Source organism: Saccopteryx leptura, chromosome X, assembly GCF_036850995.1.
Source record: "Saccopteryx leptura isolate mSacLep1 chromosome X, mSacLep1_pri_phased_curated, whole genome shotgun sequence".
In the NCBI taxonomy this organism is placed as follows: Eukaryota; Metazoa; Chordata; class Mammalia; order Chiroptera; family Emballonuridae; genus Saccopteryx; species Saccopteryx leptura.
The window spans coordinates 31,223,384-31,248,489 of NC_089516.1; the positions used below are offsets into that span (position 1 = coordinate 31,223,384).

The 25,106-nt window shown below is 36.7% G+C and overlaps 1 protein-coding gene across 6 annotated transcripts in view; it reads left to right on the forward strand.

Annotated features, from left to right (window-relative positions):
• The first annotated feature begins 1,205 nt into the window (after positions 1-1,205).
• SYTL5 (synaptotagmin like 5) overlaps positions 1,206-25,106 on the forward strand; it is a 124,853-nt gene continuing 100,952 nt past the window's right edge. For 4 of the 6 annotated variants that reach the window (XM_066357128.1, XM_066357134.1, XM_066357131.1 and 1 more), the window contains exons 1-3: positions 1,206-1,290; positions 11,437-11,477; positions 21,873-22,341. In XM_066357128.1, the coding sequence (XP_066213225.1) occupies positions 22,223-22,341 (119 nt within the window). In that variant the 5' untranslated portion in view covers positions 1,206-1,290; positions 11,437-11,477; positions 21,873-22,222. The remainder of the gene's footprint in view (positions 1,291-11,436; positions 11,478-21,872; positions 22,342-25,106) is intronic. The other 2 variants (XM_066357129.1, XM_066357133.1) reach the window with 2 other exon arrangements.

The window sequence follows — 25,106 nt, forward strand, 5'->3', positions numbered from 1 at the left end:
AGAAGGTGACGGAGGACGATTTGACTTTGAGTGAGGGGTATGCAGCACAAAGGTCAAAATAATCTGGAGATGTTTTCTCGGAACATATGAATCCTGATTTATCAATGTCACTGCATTAAAATTAATAAAAATAAGATTAAAAAAAGAGGCCTACTGTGATAATATAAAAGAATAATCATCATGGGGAAATAATTTTCCAAGATTTTTACTTACTCTAACTTATGATGCAGTATAGTAAAAGCATCAAGAAAACTTCACTCATTATCTAAATTTTTTTTGTGACAGAGACAGAGAGTGACAGAGAGAGGGACAGATAGAGACAGATAGACAGAAAGGAAGAGAGATGAGAAGCATCAATTCTTCCTTGTAGAACCTTAGTTGTTCATTGATTGCTTTCTCATATGTGCCCCAACCAGGGGGCTACAACAGACTGAGAGACCCCTTGCTCAAGCCAGAGACCTTGGGCTTAAGCTGGTGAGCCCTGCTCAAACCAGATGAGCCCATGCTCAAGCCAGCGACCTTGGGGTTTCGAACCTGGGTCCTCTACATCCCAGTCCGACATTCTATCCACTGCACCACTAACTGATCAGGCTGATTATCTAATGTTCAACTGAGCAACCACATCCTGTTATGAAATTATTTTCTAAAAGTCCTAAAGTTCAGTGCCATGGTTAGATACATGGACTCTAGTGCTGGAGTACCTGGATTTTAAGGCTCTACCATTTACTAACTCAGCAACCGTGAGCAAAATGCTTAGTTTACTCATCTGTAATGTTGGAATAATGATAGTTCATAACTAATGTATTTTGGAAATTATGGGAATTGATATATGTAAAGCACTTGAAATAGTATCTGGCATATATATATATATGTTAGTTATTATCATTATATATTTTTTCTCAGATCCTTTAAAGTAGAGTTTTTCAGGAATAAAATATTTTAAAAAATGAATCACATTTATAATTTTAAAGGTATCTCATGAGAAAATTTCTCCTAAATGTGTTTTGAAGGATAAAACAGCTATTACCTATCCCCTGCTGATCAACAGATGCTTTCCTTTTTGAAAATGGAGATACTGCCTGCTTCTTGGAATAGCTGTTCACCACAGATAAACATTAGTCTGTGCTACTGGGTGTGTTCAATGTGTAAATAGACTATGGGAACACAAGCGACTGGTTTTTCAAGTTCTCATTCCTAGCACTCCATGAGAGTCAAGTAGTTCAGCATTCTACAGTTTGAGTGTCTGAAAGAAAAGTGAGCTTCTACAAATATTCTAATCAACAGATTGAGGTAAGAATAGGGGTCCTCACTTTCTTGATTTTTGTATTTTTCTGTGTTTTGGGGGTGGGATTAGCTTGCTGAGAAATAACTCCTTCAACCATTTGATATGGGATTTTACAATGAAAGGAGAAAGAAAGGAATATAGACAGAAGGACATTTTGCCCATTGGGCTTCTATGGAAGTTTGGTGGCTTGAAGAAAGAAGTGTATCTTCTTGTTATTAGTACTTAATTTAATCTACAAATTGAAACATTGTACTAAACAATGATTGTCTTCAGGAACAAATATATATCCTAGTGAGATAAAGAAGTCAAGTTCACAGCACAAGTACTGTATCACTTTGCCAAAATCCTCTCACACCTCTTTGTATAGATGGCAATCTTTTTGCTCTGAATTTCTTTCATTTGTTAGAAAACTCAGATGTTTTATTTAGCATTATTGAATTGTCTGTTTTTTGCATTCAGTCCTATTATTGATATGGTTAAAGTGTGGATATATATTTAGTAGAAGGATTGCTAAAGTCTGAAAACCCTGGAATAATTTCAAGATAAATGTGTTTTTAAAACCACGAGGATATAAGATACTGACTATAAATATGAACATATACTAGAAAGATGTATTAGATTTTTAAAAGTTGTCTTTACTATAGATTGTTTTGATTAACAATGCCGTCTTCCTCATTTAACTGAAAAATACATTTGCAACATAATATATTAAAATATATATTAAGAGAAAAGGAGAGTTATTTATTTAAAGCATTCAAAATTGTAAATAGAAAGTACTGCTTAACATTATAATGCATTTAAAATGCTACTTAAATCTTAGCTTCCTTAAAATGTCTTTTAAGCACAGGAACTGGGTGTTTAATTTGTTATTTTATAAGTTGTTTGTATGTTGTTAGACAACAGTTTAACACAAGACTGTTACGATTTATACCCCATGACTTAAGTGTATGAAAACATCTAATTGGACTCTAGTGAAATTCTTAAATAGATACACACACACACACACACACACACACACACACACACACATTTATGTATGGGCAAATAATATCTAAGAAACAGGTAAGGAAAAAGGTGAGAAAATGTCAAATCATGTTTATTCTATGAATTTAGGATTTTCTAATATTCTCTGCCAACCTAAGCTTGGGAATTAGTTGTGTTGTCATTCAATTCATTCAGGTTTAGTAAAGTCTTCTAATAGGTTTAGGGAATTAAATAATAAAATAATTATTTCTACCTCTTTGTGTCCTGGAGGCACATTCAGTATTTTTGTTGAAACTGCTTTATTATTATTTAGTATGTTAAGGAAAGGAAAAGGAAATGCAACATTAATATGTAAAATGAGCAGTTTGTTTTACCTAAGCTCTATTATACAAGGACATATGTTATGACTATTTTGCCAGCATGTGTAAACACTTAGCTGATCATCTCTAATACTTTTTAGTTGGAATTTACTTGTAACTATGATTTTGTACATCCCATATGTTGCTTGTGTATGTACTGTTGCTTTTACACATTCACCTACGCACATACATTCATACATTTTGTATGATTTTAGAGATCTCTTTAACTTCTGTGCAGCTTGGTTCCACTTGTGGCTCTATCTTTCTGTGGGTAGTATCACCATTGCCTTTGACCTCTCTTTCTTTATTACGCTTTCTCCACATCTTTCATCATGCCTAGCCCAATGGATTTCTGACTGTACTGAAGATAGCAGTAATAAATCAGGTGGTCCCATTGCTTTCATCACTTGCGTAGTTGGCAATTGTAGTAGCTACCTTAAGTTCTGGAAGATCATCTGGAAGTAGGGCAGAGTTCTTAGAGGTAAAAGTCTGATAAATAGATATTATACTAGGACAAGAAATTCACTTTATCTTGTTTCTTTCTATTTCCAGCAAAAGCACATCTCTAAGTGGTAGTTAACAAAACTTTCCCCTACTACTTATTACTTACTTTCTCCCCTTTAAAGGCCACTTTCTTTAAATTCCCCTATGACAAGAAATCTACCTACATCACTTTATTGACACTATAATTCCAAGGATCACATGCACTGCTATTAGGAATTTTCATTATATTCATTAATTTATTTATCTACTCAATAAATTATTTATATGTTACCTCTAAGTGAATGCCTCCCAGATACCAGTTTTTAGATATTTCCATATGCTATATATTTTTTCATTTGAATGTTCAATTGTCACACAATATTTATTATGGTTGTAGTCAAACTCATAGTTTTTTATGTCAAATCACTTCTTCTTTCATCCATGTTTCTGCTGATGGCATTGATGATCTCCTGATTTCTCACATTTGAAACCTTGAAACCAAATTTGCTTCTAACTTTCCCTTTGCTTAAAGACTTAAACCACTGCTAAGTCCTTTTATTTCCTTCATGAAAATATGTTTTGCATCTATCCTTTCCCATGTATCTTCTCTATTATTTTTCTTTTATTCTCTGTTTCTTTTTTCTTTCTTTCTTTTTTTTCTTAAGTGAGAGGCAGGGAGGCAAAAAGACTCCTGCATGTGCCCCGACTGGGATCCACCTGGCAACCCTGCCTGAGGCTAATGCTATGCCCATCTGGGGCTGCTGCTCCATTGCTCAGAAACTGAGCTATTTTAGCACCTGAGGCAAGTCCATGGAGCCATCCTCAGTGCCCTGGACCAACTTGCTTGAACCATTCGAGCCATGGCTGTGGGAGGGAGAGAGAGAGAGAGAGAGAGAGAGAGGGAGAGAGAGAGAGAGATAGGAGGGGGAGAGTTGGAGAAGCAGACATTCACTTCTTCTGTGTGTCTTGATGTGGAATTGGACCTAGGACTTCCACATGCAAGACCAATGCTCTACAACTGAACCAACTGGACAGGGCCTATTCTCTGTTTTCTCATCTTCTCCTCCCTCAATCTGAGAGCTACCTGGAATTCAAGGTCTTGGTCAGATCCCACCTCCATCAGAAAGTCCATACTTTAAGAATATCTTCTGTTTCTAAACCTTGGGAACAGAATCATGAGAATGGTAGAAAGAGCTCAGACTTTAGTAGCCACAGACCCATGTTAGTTTCCATTTTTGTTTTTGCTAATGTTTTAAAAGTTTAGTTTCAATATTTGGAGTTGCCATATTGTTTTCTGTTTTAACTTCTTGTTTATGTAACTATTCCCTTACTTTAGCTTTTTTATAAGTATAATCAGCTGCAAAATAATTAATTGACTTTTACTTCATTTTCTTCTTCACTGAATAAAAATATTGAAGTCAGACTTAGCTTCACTAAATCCCTTAATAACCTTATTCATTTCCAAGCAGGAATAGTACCATTTGTTAAGAGTTTATTAAAGTTTAATTAAGCAGATATCAGTCCTTCTCACAGTTGACTTATCCAGGCTAATTTGATTTAATCTTTCTAACCAAATGCCAAGAAACACTCTGTTTCTACTTTAAGAACATACCCAGTTTATGTGAGGTTCTGTGGTTCATGTAAATAGATTAAAAGTGGCATTTTTATTTTGATATTGGGCAGTCAAAAAATATTTCCAAGAAAGTTTCAGAACTTGGAGGGGAATTGAAAAAAACTGAATAAAATCAACTAAACTATATTTCACTTTAAAGCAAATAAAATATTCAAAACCATACCATTTAATTATTAAAATTGTTTAATATTGATAGTATATTCTAAGAAGAGAAATGGTAGATTTTACCAGAAGATATAGTTGAGATGAGTGGACGGTAGAAGTGTGTGTTTGTAAAGAAACTATACTTGGAACAAAGCCATCAAATAATGACGTTCCAGAGTTCAAAAAGAGACTTTAAATCTAAGCATACTTATATTTGGATTATAAAAATGAAAGTTCAACAACAGTCTACTTGGTAAACACAGACTAAAAAAGATCATATCAAACATTTATTTAATTCAAGTATCAGAGTATAGAAAAATTCATTAATATATCTTCCCAGAAGCTATATATAGACAGCAATAGTTTTTAGTCCCCTAGAATGGAATTACATTAAAATAAGTATATGATTAACATTTTAAAAATTATTTTATTTTATTTTTTTTAGAGAGATAGACAGACAGACAAGAAGAGAGAGAGATAAGAAGCATCAATCATAGTTGCTGGCACCTTAGTTTTTCATTGATTGCTTTCTCATATGTGCCTTGATCAGTGGGTTCCAGCTGAGCCACTGACACCTTGCCCAAGCTAGAAACCTTAGGCTCAAGCCAGCAACCTTGGGCTTCAGACCAGCAACCATAGGATCATGACAATGATCTCACACTCAAGCTGGTGACCTTGCACTCAAGGTAGTGAGCGTGTGCTCAAGACAGTGACCTCAATATTTTTTTTTAATCTTTCTGAAGCTGGAAACGGGGAGAGACAGTCAGACAGACTCCCGCATGCGCCCGACCGGGATCCACCTGGCACGCCCACCAGGGGGCTACGCTCTGCCCACCAGGGGGCGATGCTCTGGCCCTCCAGGGCGTTGTTCTGCCACGACCAGAGCCACTCCAGCACCTGGGGCAGAGGCCAAGGAGCCATCCCCAGCGCCCGGGCCATCCTTGCTCCAATGGAGCCTCGCTGTGGGAGGGGAAGAGAGAGACAGAGAGGAAGGAGAGGGGGAGGGGTGGAGAAGCAGATGGGCGCTTCTCCTGTGTGCTCTGGCCAGGAATCGAACCCGGGACCCCCACACGCCACAGGCCAACGCTGTACCACTGAGCCAACCGGCCAGGGCCTCAAGATTTTTTTTGTATTTTTCTGAAGCTGGAAACGGGAAGCAGTCAGACAGACTCCCGCATGCGCCCGACCGGGACCCACCCAGAATGCCCACCAGGGAGTGATGCTCTGCCCATCCAGGGTATTTCTCTGCTGCAACCAGAGCCATTCTAGTGCCTGAGGCAGAGGCCATGGAGCCATCCTCAGCACCCGGGCCAACTTTGCTGCAATGGAACCTTGGCTGCGGGAGGGGAAGAGAGAGACAGAGAGGAAGGAGACGGGGACGGGTGGAGAAGCAGATGGGCGCTTCTCCTGTGTGCCCTAGCTGGGAATCAAACCCGGGACTCCTGCATGCCAGGCCGACGCTCTACCACTGAGCCAACCGGCCAGGGGCAACGTCAAGATTTTGAGCCTAGGACATCAATATCCCAGATTAATGCTCTATCTACTGCATCACCACCAATCAGGCTGAAATTAATTTTATTTAAATCAAGTGGTATGATATCAAAGATGTGTTTTCAAATAAAAGTACTAGGGGCCAAATGAGAAATAAACATTTTTGAAACTTTCAACAAATAATGAATGGTAAGCAAAGATGTCTGTATCTACAAACAAATGTATCATTAAGTTGCATATTTTGACTAAATTAGGTATGTAGTAAAACACATTTTGTGACAAATTATCATTGTCTTCTAATTGAGATGCCAGCCCAGGGAAAATAGCTGCAAGAAAATCCAATCAGTAACATGGCTAATAGCAACAAGAAAGAAGAATTTAACCTGCTTCAAACCAATCACAACTGTCATCTAATTTTGTTAGCTATTACTGAGTTTGTGCTCCAAACACAGGAAGGTAATTTCTAAATCATTTATGTACAACATACTAAATAGCTATTGATTTTCTCTCAAGTGAATTCCTGTTTGACTTGCTCATTATTCTTGTGAGTAACAGGTATATGTTCTGCTTTATACTTAAGCACGATAGAATACTTAAGCATGATAGAACTAAATATTAGCACCATTCAGATCTACAGAATATGTTTCTGAACAGTGAAGATAAAATCTAGTGATAATATTTGATTGATTTTAAAAATTAAGAAAACTCTTGAACCTGGGTAAGCAAACATGAAATGTAGATCTATAACATATATATATATATATATATATATATATATATGCATATGTGCATATATACATATATATATATGTGTGCATATATACATACAACTACATGTATATAGTAACTAACTCAAAAGACTGATATGAAGATCGAATGAGTTAATATTTGTAAACCGAGACCTTAGAACAGGCCTGGTGTTTATATATAATTACTGGGTGAATGTTTGCTATCGTTAATGTCATGAGTCATAAGGAAAAGTATTTAAAGCAAGTATAATAATGGAACAGGAAATATACAATCCAATATAAAATATAACATACCATGGATAATAAGAACAGGTAAGATTAATTATGACTTGAATGACATGCATTATATAATGATTTCTCTTTGGCTTTAAATTTGATGTCTGAGGAATTTCATCACATGGAAAAAGAGTGTGTGCGAGGAACTATGCTAGGCATTTTGCACTAGCAGTTCCCTATGATCTTCCTAGAAATCCCATAAAGTGGGTATTATTATCTTCACCTTACATTAGAAGAAACTGAAGTCTAAGTGACAGTTAGTGACGAAGCACACAGTTAAATGACAAAGCTGGGATTTAAACTCAGAGCTTCCTGACTCCAAAACCTGGACCACAATTCTCTACTTGAACTGTCCATTGAAAACACATGAGAAATTTTAAAAATAAAATGTCTGATGCCTCTCCCCCAAATTCAGAAATCGTCATTTAAAAAGAAAAAAAAAATACAGCTTTATTGAAATAGAATACACTCACCACACAGTCCACCATTTGGATTGTACAATTCTATGGGGGTTTTGTTTGTTTTTGTTTTGTTTTGTGTTGTTTTAGTGTGTTCACAGGTTAAACACTATCACAACCATCTACTTTTAGAACATTTTTGCTCTGGTATAGGCAAACTGAGTCATTGGGTTCTTAAGTTCAGGGCTACAGATCCTATAGGAATTCTTGAATGGACTTCAAATGGGTTGTGGGCATTTTCCAGGACCTATAGCTTTCATTGCCATCTCTAAAGTGATAGAAATGTGTCCCAGATAGTATTTAAAAAACTCTAGACCAGTGCAAGAGTGCATACTAATCACTGGGAGTTCTTTTTAAAATTTAGATTCAAATTTAGTAGGTCTGGGATGGGGCTAGAGCTATTCCTGTCAGTTTGATTATAGAAACACTACATTGGACCTCAATTATGAGAAACATTATCTACTCTATATTCCCATTCTTCTTGCTAGTATATCTGTGTTACAAAAATATGATACTCAATTATTATATTTTGCATTTTGTAAATAAAATATTTGTGGACATTTGTTTTATCTCTTGTTATACAAGTATTCACAAAATAGTCATAATATTGCCTTTTGTACCAAAGAGCCTAAAATATTTACTAGCTGGCCCTTAAAAGAAAAAGTTTGCTAACCCTTAGTGTAGCTGATTGTATAAGGCCACCTTTGAGGAACATAAATGCTGCTCATCTTACTCTCCACAGTTCTTTGCTGTATTTGGCAGCTATGGCTTTACCAATCAGACTTATAGGAGTCCTAACTGGATGAGGTACAACAAGGCTAGCTGTATTTATGGATAATTGTTCTAGAAGAGAGGTCATTGCAGGCAGGTTAGAATCAATTTTAGTTTTAGTCTAAAAATAGATCTTTCTCAGTTTGCACAGAGGGTGTCCACAAAGAATCTAGTGTCTTCTCTGCTCGTTCATGTCAATAAGACTTTAGAAGTCATTTGCAAGCAATGTAGTGAGTTTGATTAATTGGGGTTGGATGACAGTTAGATGAAGTTCTTGGTAGAATATTGCATCTTCTTACATCAACCTTCAAGCTGTCTTACCATACATTTCATATGTCTGAAGACATTTCTGCTTATTTTTCAACACTTTGACTCCTTTGTAAAGGACTACTTTGAACTTCTTTGAGCTCATTTTCACTTTTGTGAAACAGATAACAGTAGATTCATGCTAGAACATGCATGACCCTTCAGGATTCTCCAAGCTTCAAGTGGTCTCCTGCAGCATAAATTCTATTGTAGAGCTCCTCTCAAATTTCCATCTTGATATATTCTTCCCTTTGGTATTGGTCAATGGCAGCTTTAGATTTCCTAACAAATGGCTGATTTTCAGTCTATCTATCTGTCTATCTATCTATCTATCTATCTATCTATCTATCTATCTATCTTCTGTTTATATATCTTTCTTATATACAAGTTGTTGTCCATTCTTAATGCACAGCTCAAAAATTTTTTGTTACTACAAGGCCATAACTGTGGTCAGTTGTTGGCATGCTCCATGGGAACAAGTACATTATACGATCAATAATTGCACAGTTTTACTAATGCGTATTATTAGAAACCTAGAATGTTAGGTCAAAGAAAATGTAATATAACACTGGATTGGTGAATTGGCCAGAGATTTTTTTTCTGGTACTTTGTACTGCTGGAGGTATTTATAACAGTATATTTGATTAGCTGATATCTAAACTTCATGGTGGGCTACAGCAACTCTGAGTGATATACCTTTCTCCCAAAGTATTAGACCTAAGTGCTTCTCCTGCTTTGCTGACTACCCTTTGTCACTCTCTTTCAGCGGCTCATTTATTCCTTTGTCTCTTCTCAAATATTGTTATTCCTCAAGGTCTATTTTGGGCCCTCTTCTCTTTTCTTATTGTGTGATCTCACTTGCATGTCTTTAGCTACCACATATGCACCAATGATTCCTAGTTAAATGCCTCTAGTATGAACTTCTCTGATAAACTCTAGTTCCATATTCCAAACACCCTATTGGACATATCTTTGAGATGCTTGCATTATAAGCACCTGGACCTCCACATGTCCAAATTTCAATTGATTATATATTTTCTCCCAACCATTTTTCTTTTGTATTTTTTTATCACGGTTAACAGTATTACCATCAACATTCCTTGGCTTTTCCTCAGCCCTATTGAATCAGAATCTCTGGAGATGGACCCCCAGGAACCTAGTTTTGAACAAGCCCTGTAGTATATGTACAATAGAACCTTTGCAGTTTCTCATGCTATAAACCTCAGAATCACTCTCTGTTCTATTCCTTACCACCCACATCTAGTTGGTAACTGGATCTTATTGAGATCATTCTCAAATATCTATAAAATAACCCTTATTTTCTTTCCCATAATACAGCTTTTGTTCCTGATCTCTCCTTGACTCTTTTGCAAAAGCTTCTTCATAGTCAACATAACCCCTACCCTCTCTCTCATGTAATCACTGAGTGCTGATGTCTTTTATACCACAAATCTAAAACAGAAAGCTGACTGTGCTATTCTTTGGCTTAAAAGCATTCTACAATGTGATATCATGGGAGCACTTTTTGGACTGTTTCAGAGCCTGGAACTCTTTCTTCAAGTAAAATCCTTCCAGGAAATCCAACTTACAGAACAGATAAAAGCATAACTTCTTTGTGAAACAGGAGTCAGTGCCAAAGGCTTGGCTACTCAACTTCCCTCCATGTGTTTCCAAAGAAATAATTTTCAAAGGCACAGTTTTTAAAACATTGGTTAAGATCCAGATGATTTATCTGGATACTAAATTCATTACTGGCTAGTACCTGCTTTTTCTCAGTTCTCCACCATTAACTTGGACCCCAGCCATGGGGTTATTCACTATTCCCGGCACTAGTCATGAGTTCTTGTGACTTTTTATATTTAATGTCTTCATACCTTAGAATGACCACTCTCCTCTTCCCAATTTTTCTTTTCTTTGTGTTCTCAAAGCCAAGTTGGCATTCATAAGACTGTGTTTTTTAATGTTATCTACCTCCAGTAAAAGATAGACTAGCTTCTTGAGAACAGAGCTCACACTTTCTTCCTCTATGTATTACCCTAGTTTCAGTACAGCTTCTGACATATGGTTTTATACATGTTTATTGCATAATATTTATATGCTTTATAATTCAATCTATCCATTCTTTGGTTGTATTATTTTTTTCCACACTGAACTTGCCTTAGTGAATTAAACATTACTTTGTACATAGCTTTATTAACCTAAAGGCTATGTGACTCTACTACTGATTTATTTTTCTGCTCAGTAGCCAAAGGTGTTAATTAATAGACATATGCATTGTCTACTATGAAGATGAGCTAATATTAGAAAGTATTTTTGACAGCAGTGAAATTTGCTGTATTTTTCTTTACTGGTTTTATAAGTAGAATATGTTTTCATTTTGGAAATATGGACCTAAAAACAATTGTAAAAAATTAATATACTGCCATAATATAACTACCCAGCGAAAGATTTAATATTTTGACTCAATTTCTCCCATTCTTTCTTCTAAAATGTTTAGGTGTGTATACATTTCCTTTAACACAATTGGAACCATACAATGTAAGTAAGTAGTCTTATGTTCTCCTTTTTTTTCACTTATTTTTATATTATGAACCTTCTACCATATCATATATAAGTGAATCTTAGTATTATAAAAATCTTATTAATAACCCTGGACATATAGCTATGTTCATTAAAGAGCATCATCCCAAAGGACAGAAGTTGCTGGTTAGGGCACATACAGAAGCAGATTGATGTTTCTGTCTGTCTTTCCCTTTCTCTCTCTAAAATCAATAAAATAAACACTTAAAAAATCTTATTAATAAAAACTGTGAAGTTTCTAAGCAATTGCTAAGAAGTTTGTAAATTCTTAACAGAAAGAAAGTCTAGAAAACCAGAGGGAGAGGGACCTTTAAGAAGTTTGTAAATCAAAAAGAATGGAGGTATCTTTTTTTTTCTTTTTTTTCTTTTTGTATTTTTCTGAAGCTGGAAACGGGGAGGCAGTCAGACAGACTCCCGCATGTGCCTGACCAGGATCCACCTGGCATGCCCACCAGGGGGCGATGCCTGCCCATCTGGGGCATTGCTCTGTTGCAACCAGAGCCATCCTCAGCACCCGGGCCAACTTTGCTCCAGTGGAGCCTTGGCTGTGGGAAGGGAAGAGAGAGACAGAGAGGAAGGAGAGCGGGAGGGGTGGAGAAGCAGATGGGCGTTTCTCCTGTGTGCCCTGGCCGGGAATCGAACCCGGGACTCCTGTATGCCAGGCCGATGCTCTATCACTGAGCCAACTGGCCAGGGCCTGGAGGTATCTTTTTAACTAACATCTCTTAATGACGTATTGCTTAACTTTAGTGTAAGAACAGAAAAGATGGAGAAATCTAAGAGTTTTGAGTATCTGTTATGAACCAGATATTGTGCTAGACACTTTATATACAGTAATTCTTTTTTATAGCCAAAACAAACCAAGAAAATAGACAATATTCTCATTTTACAGATGATAAACAGAGGCAAAAACTTAAAGCACCTTATCCATGTTATTCTTTCAAAAGTAAAATTTTAATTCCATTCATTTCTAAAGCCCCACATGGTTTTCAACAGCAAATCTTAGAAGATACACTGCCTTTGATTCTGAGGGCTTCATATTATTAGTGCTTACCCTGTAGACTGCAAACCTTTGGGTAGCTACAGTTACAGTTTATGAACCCCTGAAATCACCTCCTTTTGTTTATTATAACATAGGCATATTTTTTCAAGGTGGAGAGTCCATAGTCTTTATTGATCATTTAAAGTATCCCTCAAAAAAGTTTATGAATCTCTACTGCTAATAATGGGGCATCCACACATCTTGCAGAACCACTTTGAGGAACCTTCAGTTTTACCTGCATTGAGAACATCATCTTTTCTTTTTTTATTGCCCTTTCTTGAGTCCCTGGAACCCATAAAGCCAGTTTTCTCCCAATACCCACCAGTAATCTTGATACTGTTTGTTTATAAAAGAGTCTCAAATAATTTCCATGTCTGCTAACTATGCTACCATTTTATGGATTTATGTTTTTCTGTAAAATAATGATTATTATTTGTATTTTTTATTATTTAACACTGATTTTTTCAAATCCTTACTTTTCTTCATATAAGTAAAAGTGCCTGCACTTTTACTGACCCAGTAACAATTAATAGAGAATCATGATACACATGCAATTTTTCCACTCCTATCAAGAACTGGAATAATATATGACCCTTGACCTATAAACTTCCTGGTAAACCACAGTCTTATACATTTTATCTATTAGTACATGACAAATGGTAAATTGAAGAAGGCCACAAATTCTTCACTACTCCCAGTCCATTAGAATCTATAATAGTTCACTTCCTTTGATCTGAAATGACTTTAGTGATTTTCTTGAAAAAAACAAATGAAAAAGAAAACAACAACAAAAAGCATGGCAGAAATAATGTTCTGGGGCTCCCAAGGGTAAGTATTAACATATCTTGAAGCTTCTTCTACATTTGTTCTGGAGGAAGACAGTTACCATGTAAAAAGTCTGGCAACCATGAGACTGACCACCATGAGGAAGAAGCCACATATCAGTGTTGTGGTCAACAGCCCCAGCTGACATGAACTTCCAGACATGTGAGAGTGTTATCCTTAATATCCCATTTAGTCAGAGGCGGATTAAAGTTAGTTGAGGCCCCAGGTACAGAAGAAAATATTGGGCCCCTTAAAAAAAGAGAGAAATAGGGATAAAAATACATGTTAAACATATTTTTAAATAAATAAAAAATATTATGTACTATTAATGTTAAAATTGCACATATGAAACCAAACTTGGTGTCATTAGAAAAGAGTGTAAAGTTGGGGTTTTGGGGATCATTCAGAAGTCGGGGCCCAGGGCATGCACCCAGTGAACCAGCCTTTAAACTTGCCTCTGCACCTAGTCCAGCATTCAGATGAATTTATTACAATTACCATCTTGACTGCAGCCTCGTAAGAAGCACATCTTCCCACCTTCCCTATTACTGACAATGTTACCTGTACTATTCTAAGATGAAATTCTTGGCCCTGGCCGGTTAGCTCAGTGATAGAGCGTCAGCCTGGCGTGCAGGAGTCCCGGGTTCGATTCCTGGCCAGAACACACGGGAGAAGCGCCCATCTGCTTCTCCACCCCTCCCCTTCTCCTTCCTCTCTGTCTCTCTCTTCCCCTCCCACAGCCAAGGCTCCATTGGAGTGAAAGTTGGCCTGGGCACTGAGGATGGCTCTGTGGCCTCTGCCTCAGGCGCTAGAATGGCTCTGGTTGCAACAGAGTAACACCCCAGATGGGCAGAGCATTGCCCCCTGGTGGGCATGCCGGGTAGATCCCGGTCGGGTGCATGTGGGAGTCTGTCTGACTGCCTCCCCGTTTCCAGCTTCAGAAAAATACAAAAAAAAAAGATGAAATTCTTAAAGACATGTATATGTATGATTATATATGTCTAAAATAATGAACAGTATAGAAATAAACCTGCCTTCATTCCTTCTTTAACTCCTGACAATCTAGCTCTCATCCTTATAGGCAACATGACTAGTTAATTAGTATATATCATTCTGTACCTTTTTCTATGCATTTAAATATATTTATTATATGTGCATTTATCAATTGTATTACATTATATGTACATGCATAAAACATACATATCTCCCTATTTTCAACAACTTAACTTAGATGTTTCCATGTTGATACATATTCTTAAATATCTCATTTTAATATGACATCATGTTATTGATTTAACTTCAGCCTATTTCAAAATTTCTACCCTTGATAATTATTCTGCAACAAATATATACACACTATCTTCACATATATACACAGGTATTGATTTTCTGTAACATAGATTCTTAAATGTGGTTAAAAACATACATATCTTAATTTAACAAAACTTTCTTGAGTTATTATTGACATATAAAAAGCTGTACGTATTTAATGTATACATTTAATAAGTTTGGAGGTAAGTATACATGCATTATATCATGCCCTCAAACAATACTATGCATCTAATCAGATCCAAAAGTTTCCTCCTCTTTTTTTTCCTTCTTTCTCTTTCTTTCTTTCCTTCTTTCTTTCTTTCTTTCTTTCTTTCTTTCTTTCTTTCTTTCTTTCTTTCTTTCTTTCTTTCTTTCCTTCTTCATCTTTCTTTCTTTCTTTTAAGGACAGTAGAGTTTTAAATATATAGCACAGTATTGTTAGCTATGGACATCATGAAATACAGTAGATCTTTTCAAAAATATTTTGCAAACTTTGTATTACCTTAGGAACAAATATTTCATCTAGCATACCTGAAATAATATCTCATGGCCAGCTTTGAATGACTCAACTGATCCTTTAAAAAGGGTAGCAAGAACTATAAAGACTCTGAGATTTTACCCTACTTTCAAGCTAACAAGTAGACCAAATTTTTTCACAGTTTTATGTGTGGTGGTTAAAAACATGCTATTCCTGGGTCAGATACTATGGACAATATTTCTCACAGCACAGTAATACTCATGAACTTCATGTTTACAATAGTTCCCCTTCCCCCCAAGTGCACAGGTGGAAATTATACATGTAGTGGATTTGTATAACAGCTGAGGAACCCTGGCTTAGGGAACCCAAAATTTTTTCAATGAGCTATAAGGACATCTTCCCTTTGCTCCAGAGAGAGACACTATATCTTTCAAAGCTGGTCACTAAACAAACATCCTCAGAAGGATTTTTCAGACAAAAGGTCAATTAGTGCCCCTCTGCTCACAAGACAGGTAGACAAGAAAGGGACCCACAAAGAATTATCTCTCAACTATGGGTTAAACTTATTTCTACTTGTACCAATAGGGCATAAACATGGCCATTTCCATGCACTCTCACAAATACTGGATGATATAGATTTTTGTTTTTTTACATTTTCATAATCTAATGAGAAAGCAAAAAAATATTTTTCCTTGTAATTTGCATGTGTGTAATTGGTGAACTAAGTGAGCATTTTTTCATGCTTATATAAATTGCTTGTGAATTGCCAATGCTATGGATTGCTTGTTATTTCTTCCCCTTGTTTTATTAGTTTATTTTCTTGTAATTTATAGGAGCTATTTATATTTTATAAATATTAATCTTTTTTCCTGCTTTACATGGAACAATATTATTTTCTCAGCCTATCTCTTGTATTTTTTAATTTTTTGTACTGGTTTCTTTTGTATAGATATTTTGGATTTATGTATAATATATTCCGTAAAATATTTTGGAAAAAAATATAGAATTGTGTAGGTCTTGGTAGTTAAAAGGCATTTAAGGAAACTACTAAATATAAGTGTATCTTTTAACTTTTCTTTCAAATATTTTTCTCTTGAACTTATTCAGGTTTTCTCCTAACTAGTTTACTTTAAAAGATGGTAAATTTTCTCTTTAAAATCACCAAAATACATGATGCCAAGATAAGTATCAATAATGTTAAATATCTTTTTCCAAACCAAGGATTCTGTGAAAACTCACAATAAACATTGGAATATTAAAGACTCTTAGTTCTGTAGGAGAAAAGGTATTTAGTTTGGTTTCATTCAAAATATCTAAAATTTTATTGGACTGAAAAACTTTAAAACATTTCATAGAATATCTTGTGGGATATTATTTATTGTTCCATGGGGTCACTGAGAGACAGTCATATTTAGTAGTCAGAAGCAGGGTCCCTGAAACCAAGAGCGCTGTGAGTTACGAACAGGATGACTTTGGACATGCTAATTAAGTTCTCTATGCCTCATTTTTTCATATTTATAATGAGGGTATTAGAATTTATTTTGTAAGGGAGTCATAAAGATCAGCTATGTCAATGTTGGCTGTTATGGAACATTCTGAGGATGGTACTCATGCAATACTATAAAGCTGATAGTATTGTAGTTGACTTTCCTATTATTGTTCTGAGAATCTATACCACTGTGAAATAAAAAAATCCAAATACTGTACTCCCATGTCATGTACCACACAGTGTTTCCCATATGAGAAAAACTGCTCTATTAAAAATCAATACCTGGCCTGACCAGGTGGTGGCGCAGTGGATAGAGCATCGGACTGGGTTGCAGAGGACTCAGGTTTGAAACCCCAAGGTCTCCAGCTAGAGTGTGGGCTCATCCGGCTTGAGTGCCAGGTCACTGACTTGAGTGTGGGGTCATAGACATGACCCCATGGTTGCTGGCTTGAGCCCAAAGGCTGCTGGTTTCAGGCCCAAGGATGCTGACTTGAGCCCAAGGTTGCTGGCTTGAACAAGGGGATACTTGCTTTGCTGTAACCCCCCCCCCCAGTCAAGGCACATTTGAGAAAGCAATTAATGAACAACTAAAGTGCTGCAACGAAGAATTGATGCTTCTCATCTCTCTCCTTCCTGTCTGTCTGTCCCTTATGTGTCCCTCTCTCTGTATATCTCTCTGTCTCTGTCACACACAAAAAATCAATGCCTGAAGTTCATAGCATCTGTCTTTGAGTCTTTCAGCTTGGGGTTCATAGTGAAAAAACAATTTATCTCTCTCCCCCAGCACTTTTGTCTCTGGCAGTATTTACCTTTCGTCCATCATGTGGATTCTTGCCTGCTCATCTATTTGAAAGGCAATCCCAACATAATTTTGCATATGCTGTTTAACTTGTATTATTTTAATTAATTAATTATTCATTTATTTATTTATTTTAGTGAGGGGAGAAAGAGAGAGAGAGAGAGAGAAAAGCAGGAAACATCAACTTCCATATGTGCCTTCACTGGGCAAGCCCAGGATTTCAAACCAGCAACCTTTAACTTGTACTCTAAGCACCCTGAACATCTCTCTAACTAAGCATGCAGAAAATTGACCTAACTGCTGTGTTTTCACATCATAACAGGAAAATAAGAAATTATTTTTTGTTATTAATTTTATCCTGAGCACTTCCAGAAATGTTCTATTTTTAAAGCTTCATTTCAAGTACCCCTTAATGAGATATTCAGATATTATTTATTCTTTGACTAAAATATTAACCCTTATTATTTTAAGTGTCTATTACACAAAACAAAATGAACAAACAAGAAACCTTGCCTTGCTTGACTCGTGGTGGTGCGGTGGATAGAGCGTGGACCTGGAACGCTAAGGTCACTGGTTCCCTGGCTTGAGCACAAGGTTGCTGGCTTGAGTGAGGGATCATCCACACAATCCCAAAGGTCTCCAGCTTGAGCCTAAATGTCACTGGCATGAAAAGCCCAAAGGTTACTGGCTTGAGAGAGGAGTCACTGGCTAGCATTGAGCTCGAGATCTGATCCCTGGTCAAGGCACAGTACAAGAAGTGATTAATGCACAACTAAAGTGAAAGCAACTACAAGTTGCTGCTTCTCATACTCTCTCTCCCTCTTCCCCCCCTCTCTCAAAAAACAAAGAAAGAAACAAATAAACAAAAACAAAACTGTGCCTCTTTGTGATGCTATGAGAATTTTTAATTATCACATCTTTTGTAATGCCCAGCAGAATTAGTGACCTATTCAAAGTTATTTTTGCTGAAAGGCAGCAGAATGACATAAAACCATCTTGTCTCAGTTCATTAAAGCTACCAGCTAGAGAGAGAAAAATCCACATATACAATATTTAAGGAGAGAGATCTTTTTATGTGAAAGTATTAAGGAATAAAGTAAAAGTGAATTTATTATTTCAATCTGACTATTGTTTAGTGGGTACATTTTTTTTTTCATTTTTCTGAAGCTGGAAACAGGGAGAGACAGTCAGACAGACTCCCGCATGCGCCCGACCGGGATCCACCCGGCACGCCCACCAGGGGCGACTCTCTGCCCTCCAGGGGGCGATGCTCTGCCCATCCTGGGCGTCGCCATGTTGCGACCAGAGCCACTCTAGCGCCTGGGGCAGAGGCCACAGAGCCATCCCCAGCGCCCGGGCCATCTTTGCTCCAATGGAGCCTTGGCTGCGGGAGGGGAAGAGAGAGACAGAGAGAGAAAGCGCGGCGGAGGGGTGGAGAAGCAAATGGGCGCTTCTCCTGTGTGCCCTGGCCGGGAATCGAACCCGGGTCCTCCGCACGCTAGGCTGACGCTCTACCGCTGAGCCAACCGGCCAGGGCCTTAGTGGGTACATTTAACTAAAAGAATGAGAGTTTACATAAAATGTGCACATGATTATTTTTACTAATTTTTTTTTTACTTGATCAAAGTCTTAGTGGGTAAGGGATTCTCCAAGGTGTTTCTATGAACTAACTAAAAAGGGACATCAAAAAATGGTACACATTTAGTTAAACTCACCAGAACCCAGAACTGGTTCTCCAAAGGCTTGGAGATTTTATTTGGTTGGCATACAGAGAACAAATAAGAGGGTTTCATTGGCAGGACCAGGATATCCACTCCCTGAAGGGAGAACTTTATGGGCAATTTATAATCGAGGAGAAAGTGAAATTGAAGCAAGAGGAAATAGTTGTATGGTTTGAGTGAAAATTTGCCAGACTGACACCCCATCACCCAACATTGAACATATGTTACAGGAATAAACAGGTTATTTGCATTTTAAGGCCAGAGGGGCTTTAGCAGCATCTAGCTCCTTGGATATCCTTTATCTATGTTCAGGCTCACTGTGCCTTCTTCTCCAACCTGTATTTCTCTAGGAAGACTGTATTATTATTGATCAGAGTCCATCTTACCAAATCATAATCACAATCTAGTCCTGCCTTATGGAGGAAGCATCTGGAATTTTTTAATAAAGCTTTGGCTACTTCTAATCTCCATGGCTGCACAACTCTGTGGCTGCACATTTACAATTCAGCTCTAATAGTCCTGGTAAAGATTAACAAAAATCCATTTAGGGCATATTTCATTAATTAAAGTCTTTAATTAAAGTATATGTTTCTCTTATATACTTATTTGGTTTCTATCTTCCCTGTTACCTTTTTTGCCCCTCCATGGTGTTACTACCTTCTTATTATTCTCCTCACAGAGAAGACACTTGAATTTTTAGAGGCAAGTGTAATTTACAGCACAAGGCAAGGATGACCAAAAGCTTCACGTCAAGCATGTTTGTGGCTCTTGAATAATTTCTAAATACAATTCCATAGAATAGTCAGGACATTCTAAATCTTACATTTTAAATACAAAATATCTCTTAAGTTATCCTGGCTTTGATGATAATATATTTATTTACTGAGTTATCAAGTGCTTTTCCCATTATAACATGAACACAAATGAGACATGCATAGGTGGAAAAAAAACACGTGTTCTGGTGACGGTGATGCAAAATGAAACCCTTAATCTTTCTGAAGAGCTCCTTTTGTTCTTCACCTTGATGCCTCCTATTCATATTGACCTTAGGGCTTTTAATCTCTTTGTTTTCTTTTTAATTTTCCTCTTTTTTGTGACAGAGACAGAGAGAGACAAAGAGAGGGACAGATAGGGACACATAGACAGGAAGAGAGAGTGATGAGAAGCATCAATTCTTCATTGTGGCACCTTAGTTGTTCACTGATTGCTTTCTCATATGTGCCTTGACCGGGGGTCTACAGCAGAGCAAGTGACCCCTTACTCAAGCCAGCAACCTTGGGCTCAAGCTAGTGAACCTTGCTCAAACCAGATGAGCCTGCACTCAATGGATCTCGGGGTTTCAAACCTGAGCCCTCCACAGCCCAGTTGGACACTCTATCTACTGTGCCACCGCCTGGTCAGGCTAATTTTAATTTATTCTTCTAGAATATTGGAGGTGGGTAAAAGGACTGGAGTAAATCTAGAATGTCTGTCCTCACCAGGGCAGTTTTCTCAAGATAACTGGCTCATAGTTTATAGGAAACATATCAGTTCTGAGTACTTTCAGTTCTGGTTGGGGGCATATGTATAGAACAAACACATGAGAACTTTGGAAATTTAAGGAGGCTCTGGAAAAGATTTATCTTCCAGATCTCATGAGATTTTGAGGTCAGCCAAGCAGTTTTTGAGTAACTATCTAGTTATACTTGGGAACCTGGCTAGAACCAAGCAAACCAAGTATAACTTGCATATAGATTGTAATTCAAAGAACTTGGGGGAAGCTCAGGGACAGTTCATGGGAATATGCCAAATCACAAAATCTGGTAAATCACTCTAATATTCATCAGTCTTCAGTGGATGTACAGAGAGAATCCAGGTACCAAGCTATTGAAAGAATGTGCTCAAGAGTTAAGATAAGGGACAGGGCCTGGTGAGCTTCTGATGTTTACAGGGGGCTAGTTTTAAACAACTATTTTGCAGTATGCACATAACTAAAATACTTTATAAATAACTATGTACATCATGAGATATTAACACCCATCTTAAGAATAAAACATTATCTAATACAGTTTTCAGTGTTTCTGGATTCTTCCTGAGTGGATCTGATTCCCACCCTGTACCTTTCTGAAGGATTCCTGTGTTCCTGTGTTCTCCCTGATCGCATCTCTGATGCATGTGTTCCTAAATTAATGTTGCAGTTATTTCCTTCATCTATATGCTATTCTGCATAAATTTTTCTATAACTTGAGTTTTTCATTCAATATTATGCTTGTGAGATATCTTCAGGTTAGTATTTATTAGCAGTGCTTTTGATGCTATGGTATTAGTTGGAAGTAGGGAGGTAGAGAGAATGAGGAAGCCATTTAAAGGACTTGTCTGTTGTAGAGTCCAGACTGTATATTTGGTGTTCCCAAGTGGTGACTCAACTCATCCATGAGTATGTGCAAGAGTGGTAATGAGATTTGGCTAGTAACAAATCCTAATTATAACAAAAGGAACTGAATTTGCATAGAGAACATAAAATCAACTAAATAAAAATAATATTTCTTGGTAATAAACATAATATCAACATAGTAAATGCATGTTTATTAATTAAAATTGTTTTTTAAGTTAAATGTATCACTGTTTCAAAAATTAAATACTCTTAAAAGCATTATGGGAAAAAATACCTAATTAATTTTTTCTCTCCTTTTTTTTCTCCCTTTTCAGTGTTTCTGGATTCTTCCCAAGTGATTCCGATTCTTGCTGAAAGATTGACATTGAGCATCATTAGTGAAACTTAGCTGCCACCTGATTGTACATCACAGCAAAGGCTTTGGAGATCATTTTCAGTTAAAGCAATTATGACTGTCTTGGAATGTATACTCAGTGGAGCCTGTTTTCTGTGTTACCTGGGAGAATACCTAAATAACATTGGCAATTCTTCAAAGACCTTATAAAATCCATTCTATATCAAACAGCTGAGTAACTCTGGATTGTTCAGGGGAACCTTAAAATTGAGGATATCAATTCACCTAGAAGATTTGACCACTGCTACTCAGCGCTACTGCTGAAATACCATGTCTAAGAACTCAGAGTTCCTCAACCTCTCATTTTTATTAGATCATGAAAAGGAAATGATCCTGGGAGTCTTAAAGAGAGATGAATATTTGAAAAAAGTGGAAGATAAGAGAATAAGGTAATATTATTTTATTCTTTCTGCCCTCCTTGACTGCTTCCTGTTTGTTTGAAGCAATTTAGATCAGAAATGGAGCAGCTGCAACTACATTGAAGACAAATGTTGGTCAGTGATTTTATGGGTTCACAGTCATAGCTCAAATGTTAAAAAACATTTTTGGTACTTTGTTATTTAGCTAGAAGGAAGGATGGAATTGAGCTAATAATATAGTGTTGAGGAGAATACCCATTTGTACCCAACTGGTAATAATGTCATTACTAGTAGCTAATGAGAAGGACTTTCCAGGTTTTAGTACCAGCTTAGTGATATATTAGTTGCATGACCTTGAGAAGTTACTCAATTTCTCCATGCTTTGGTTTCCTAATCAATTAAACAAGGATAATAACAGTATCCACCTTGTAGGATTGTTGCAAAGATTAAGGAAGATGATATGTGTGCAGCACCCAGTAATTAAGAATACACAGCTTTATTTATTTATAATGATTTTCTCAGATTAGTCTTAGTGGGAATTTGTCTCCACAATAGCTGAGAGAAGAAGAAGAAGAAGGGGATCTGGATAATAAAAAGTATCTACTGTACCCCAGAAAACACCTAAATTTCTTCAAATATGTTTCTGTGTGAGAAAACATGAGTAACATGGGCACAATTGAGTTTTACATCAGTGTAGGCAGGATTGATACTTAGCTGGATCTCCAGGTATGACCTCACCTATGTTTTAACCAGCATCCACTCTGATTGGTTGCATCATCTGTTCTGAATGGTCATATTGCCATTCTGATCAGTTGCTATATCCACTGTGATTAGTTGCTACCTGTACTGTCCTGTTTGTTAAATATATTTGGTTATTATATATCACCCCTGAATAGAGGAGCAGAAATAAACAGTTTCTTCCTCAGTCATTGCTTACTGTGCAACATGTAGCTTTTGTGTCTCGTATGTTTCCAAAAGCTGAAATCAGAAGTTTTATTTTACTTGAAGAAAAAACTTGTGGTATGGTTATCTTCATGTGTTGCAAAAATATTCAATTTACCTAAGGTGACTAGGTTCCTTAGATTTGGAAATGCGTTGAAATATTCTTGATTGATGGTTAGTTCATTGTTCAGAGCCCAGAATTTTAGTTTTCATTATTCTAAGATAGTCAACCAATCTTAAAGAAACAAAAACTTTCATTAGAATTGTTTCACTTTTTCTATGCTTCGAATTCAAGTGCAAACAAAATACAGCTAATGATTTTAAAGAAATCAGAAGTGATATTTTTGGCATCAGTATTCCAATCATGAAAAGTGACTAAATTTTCTAATGTGCTGCAAAAAGTTATTGTTTATGAGGGATGAGGTTATTTATGATGCTCACAGAATTAAAAAGCACTCACTTCAGGGAAAAAAAATAATAACTAGATCCCAGGAAACAATGAAGTACAATAACTAGGCCTTTGTTTGGGCTATTGGCTTCTATCATTCTCAATACCTTCTAGTAATAAATTCCTTTACTCCCTCTTCCTTTTTATCCGTTTTTCTTCCTTTGTCTTCTTCCCTTATACTCTGTAAAGAAATTTAGCCAAATTATGTAAAATACAAAAAAGCTATCAGGAATAAAATTACTGATTTTTCTGGCTCTTTAAACTTTTTTGAAGATTTAAGTGTTTTTCTTTTTTTTTTTTTCTTCACTACATTAGACGTGTTATCTCATTTTGTTCTTAGCTAACAAGATATGAGTGCATGCCATATGATTCAGGTTCTGACACTCTTAACAACTTTGTGTACTGAGAAGCCACACCAAAGCTGGTGGCATGGTGTTTGGAGTGCACATTGTTGAGGCATACATCCACACTTGATTGAAATCTTAGTTGCATCATGAAATCTTTGCGTCACCTTAGACACATTTCTAACTTTGGAATAACTCAACCTAAGAAAGAAAAATAAGTATACGGCTCATAGTATCTACTCCCCCTAAAATCTTATTAACAAAGTCTTACTCTACTTGGTCATTCTTACCTACAAACAAATACAGCTAAATGTGTACTTTGTAGTAATGGCCTATATACCTATATAAGAAATCTTCAACTTATAAGTGACTATTCATTTCAGCAGTTCATTTGTAGGCTTTATTCTCACTAAAAAAAAATGTCATTTCCATTTGGCCACAATGCATGAAAACATGTTGGACTTAGGTTCTGTTAGGTTCTGTTCTTTGACTTGTGTCAGTGGTTTACTCAATCCATTGCTTTAGAGCATATATTTATCTTTTCTTCCTCCCTACCAAACTCTCAGTTTTGCTCAGCTCCAGCAGTGGCTTTTAAAAAAATAATTAATTCCTGACCAGGCAGTGGCACAGTGGATAGAGTGTCAGACTGGGACATCAAAGACCTGGGTTCAAAACCCTGAGGTCTCTGGCTTGAACACAGGCTCATAAACATGACCCCGTAGTTTCCTGGCTTGAGGCCAAAGGTTGCTGGCTTGAAGCCCAAGGTTGCTGGCTTGAGCCCAGGGTTACTGGATTGAGCAAAAGGTCACAGGCTCAGCTGGAGCCCCCTGGTCAAGGCACATATGAGAAGACAATCAATGACCAACTAAGGTGCCATAATGAAGAATTGATGCTTCTCATCCCTTTCCTATCTGTCTGTCTCTCTTTCATTCCTAAAAAAATAAATAAATAAAAATAAAAATAAATTAATTATCCTTTGACTTGTATTCCTCTGGTAACTATTATGGGTTTGGAGTTAGATATGAGACCAAAAATGTCTCATTCAGACATATGTCTCAAAT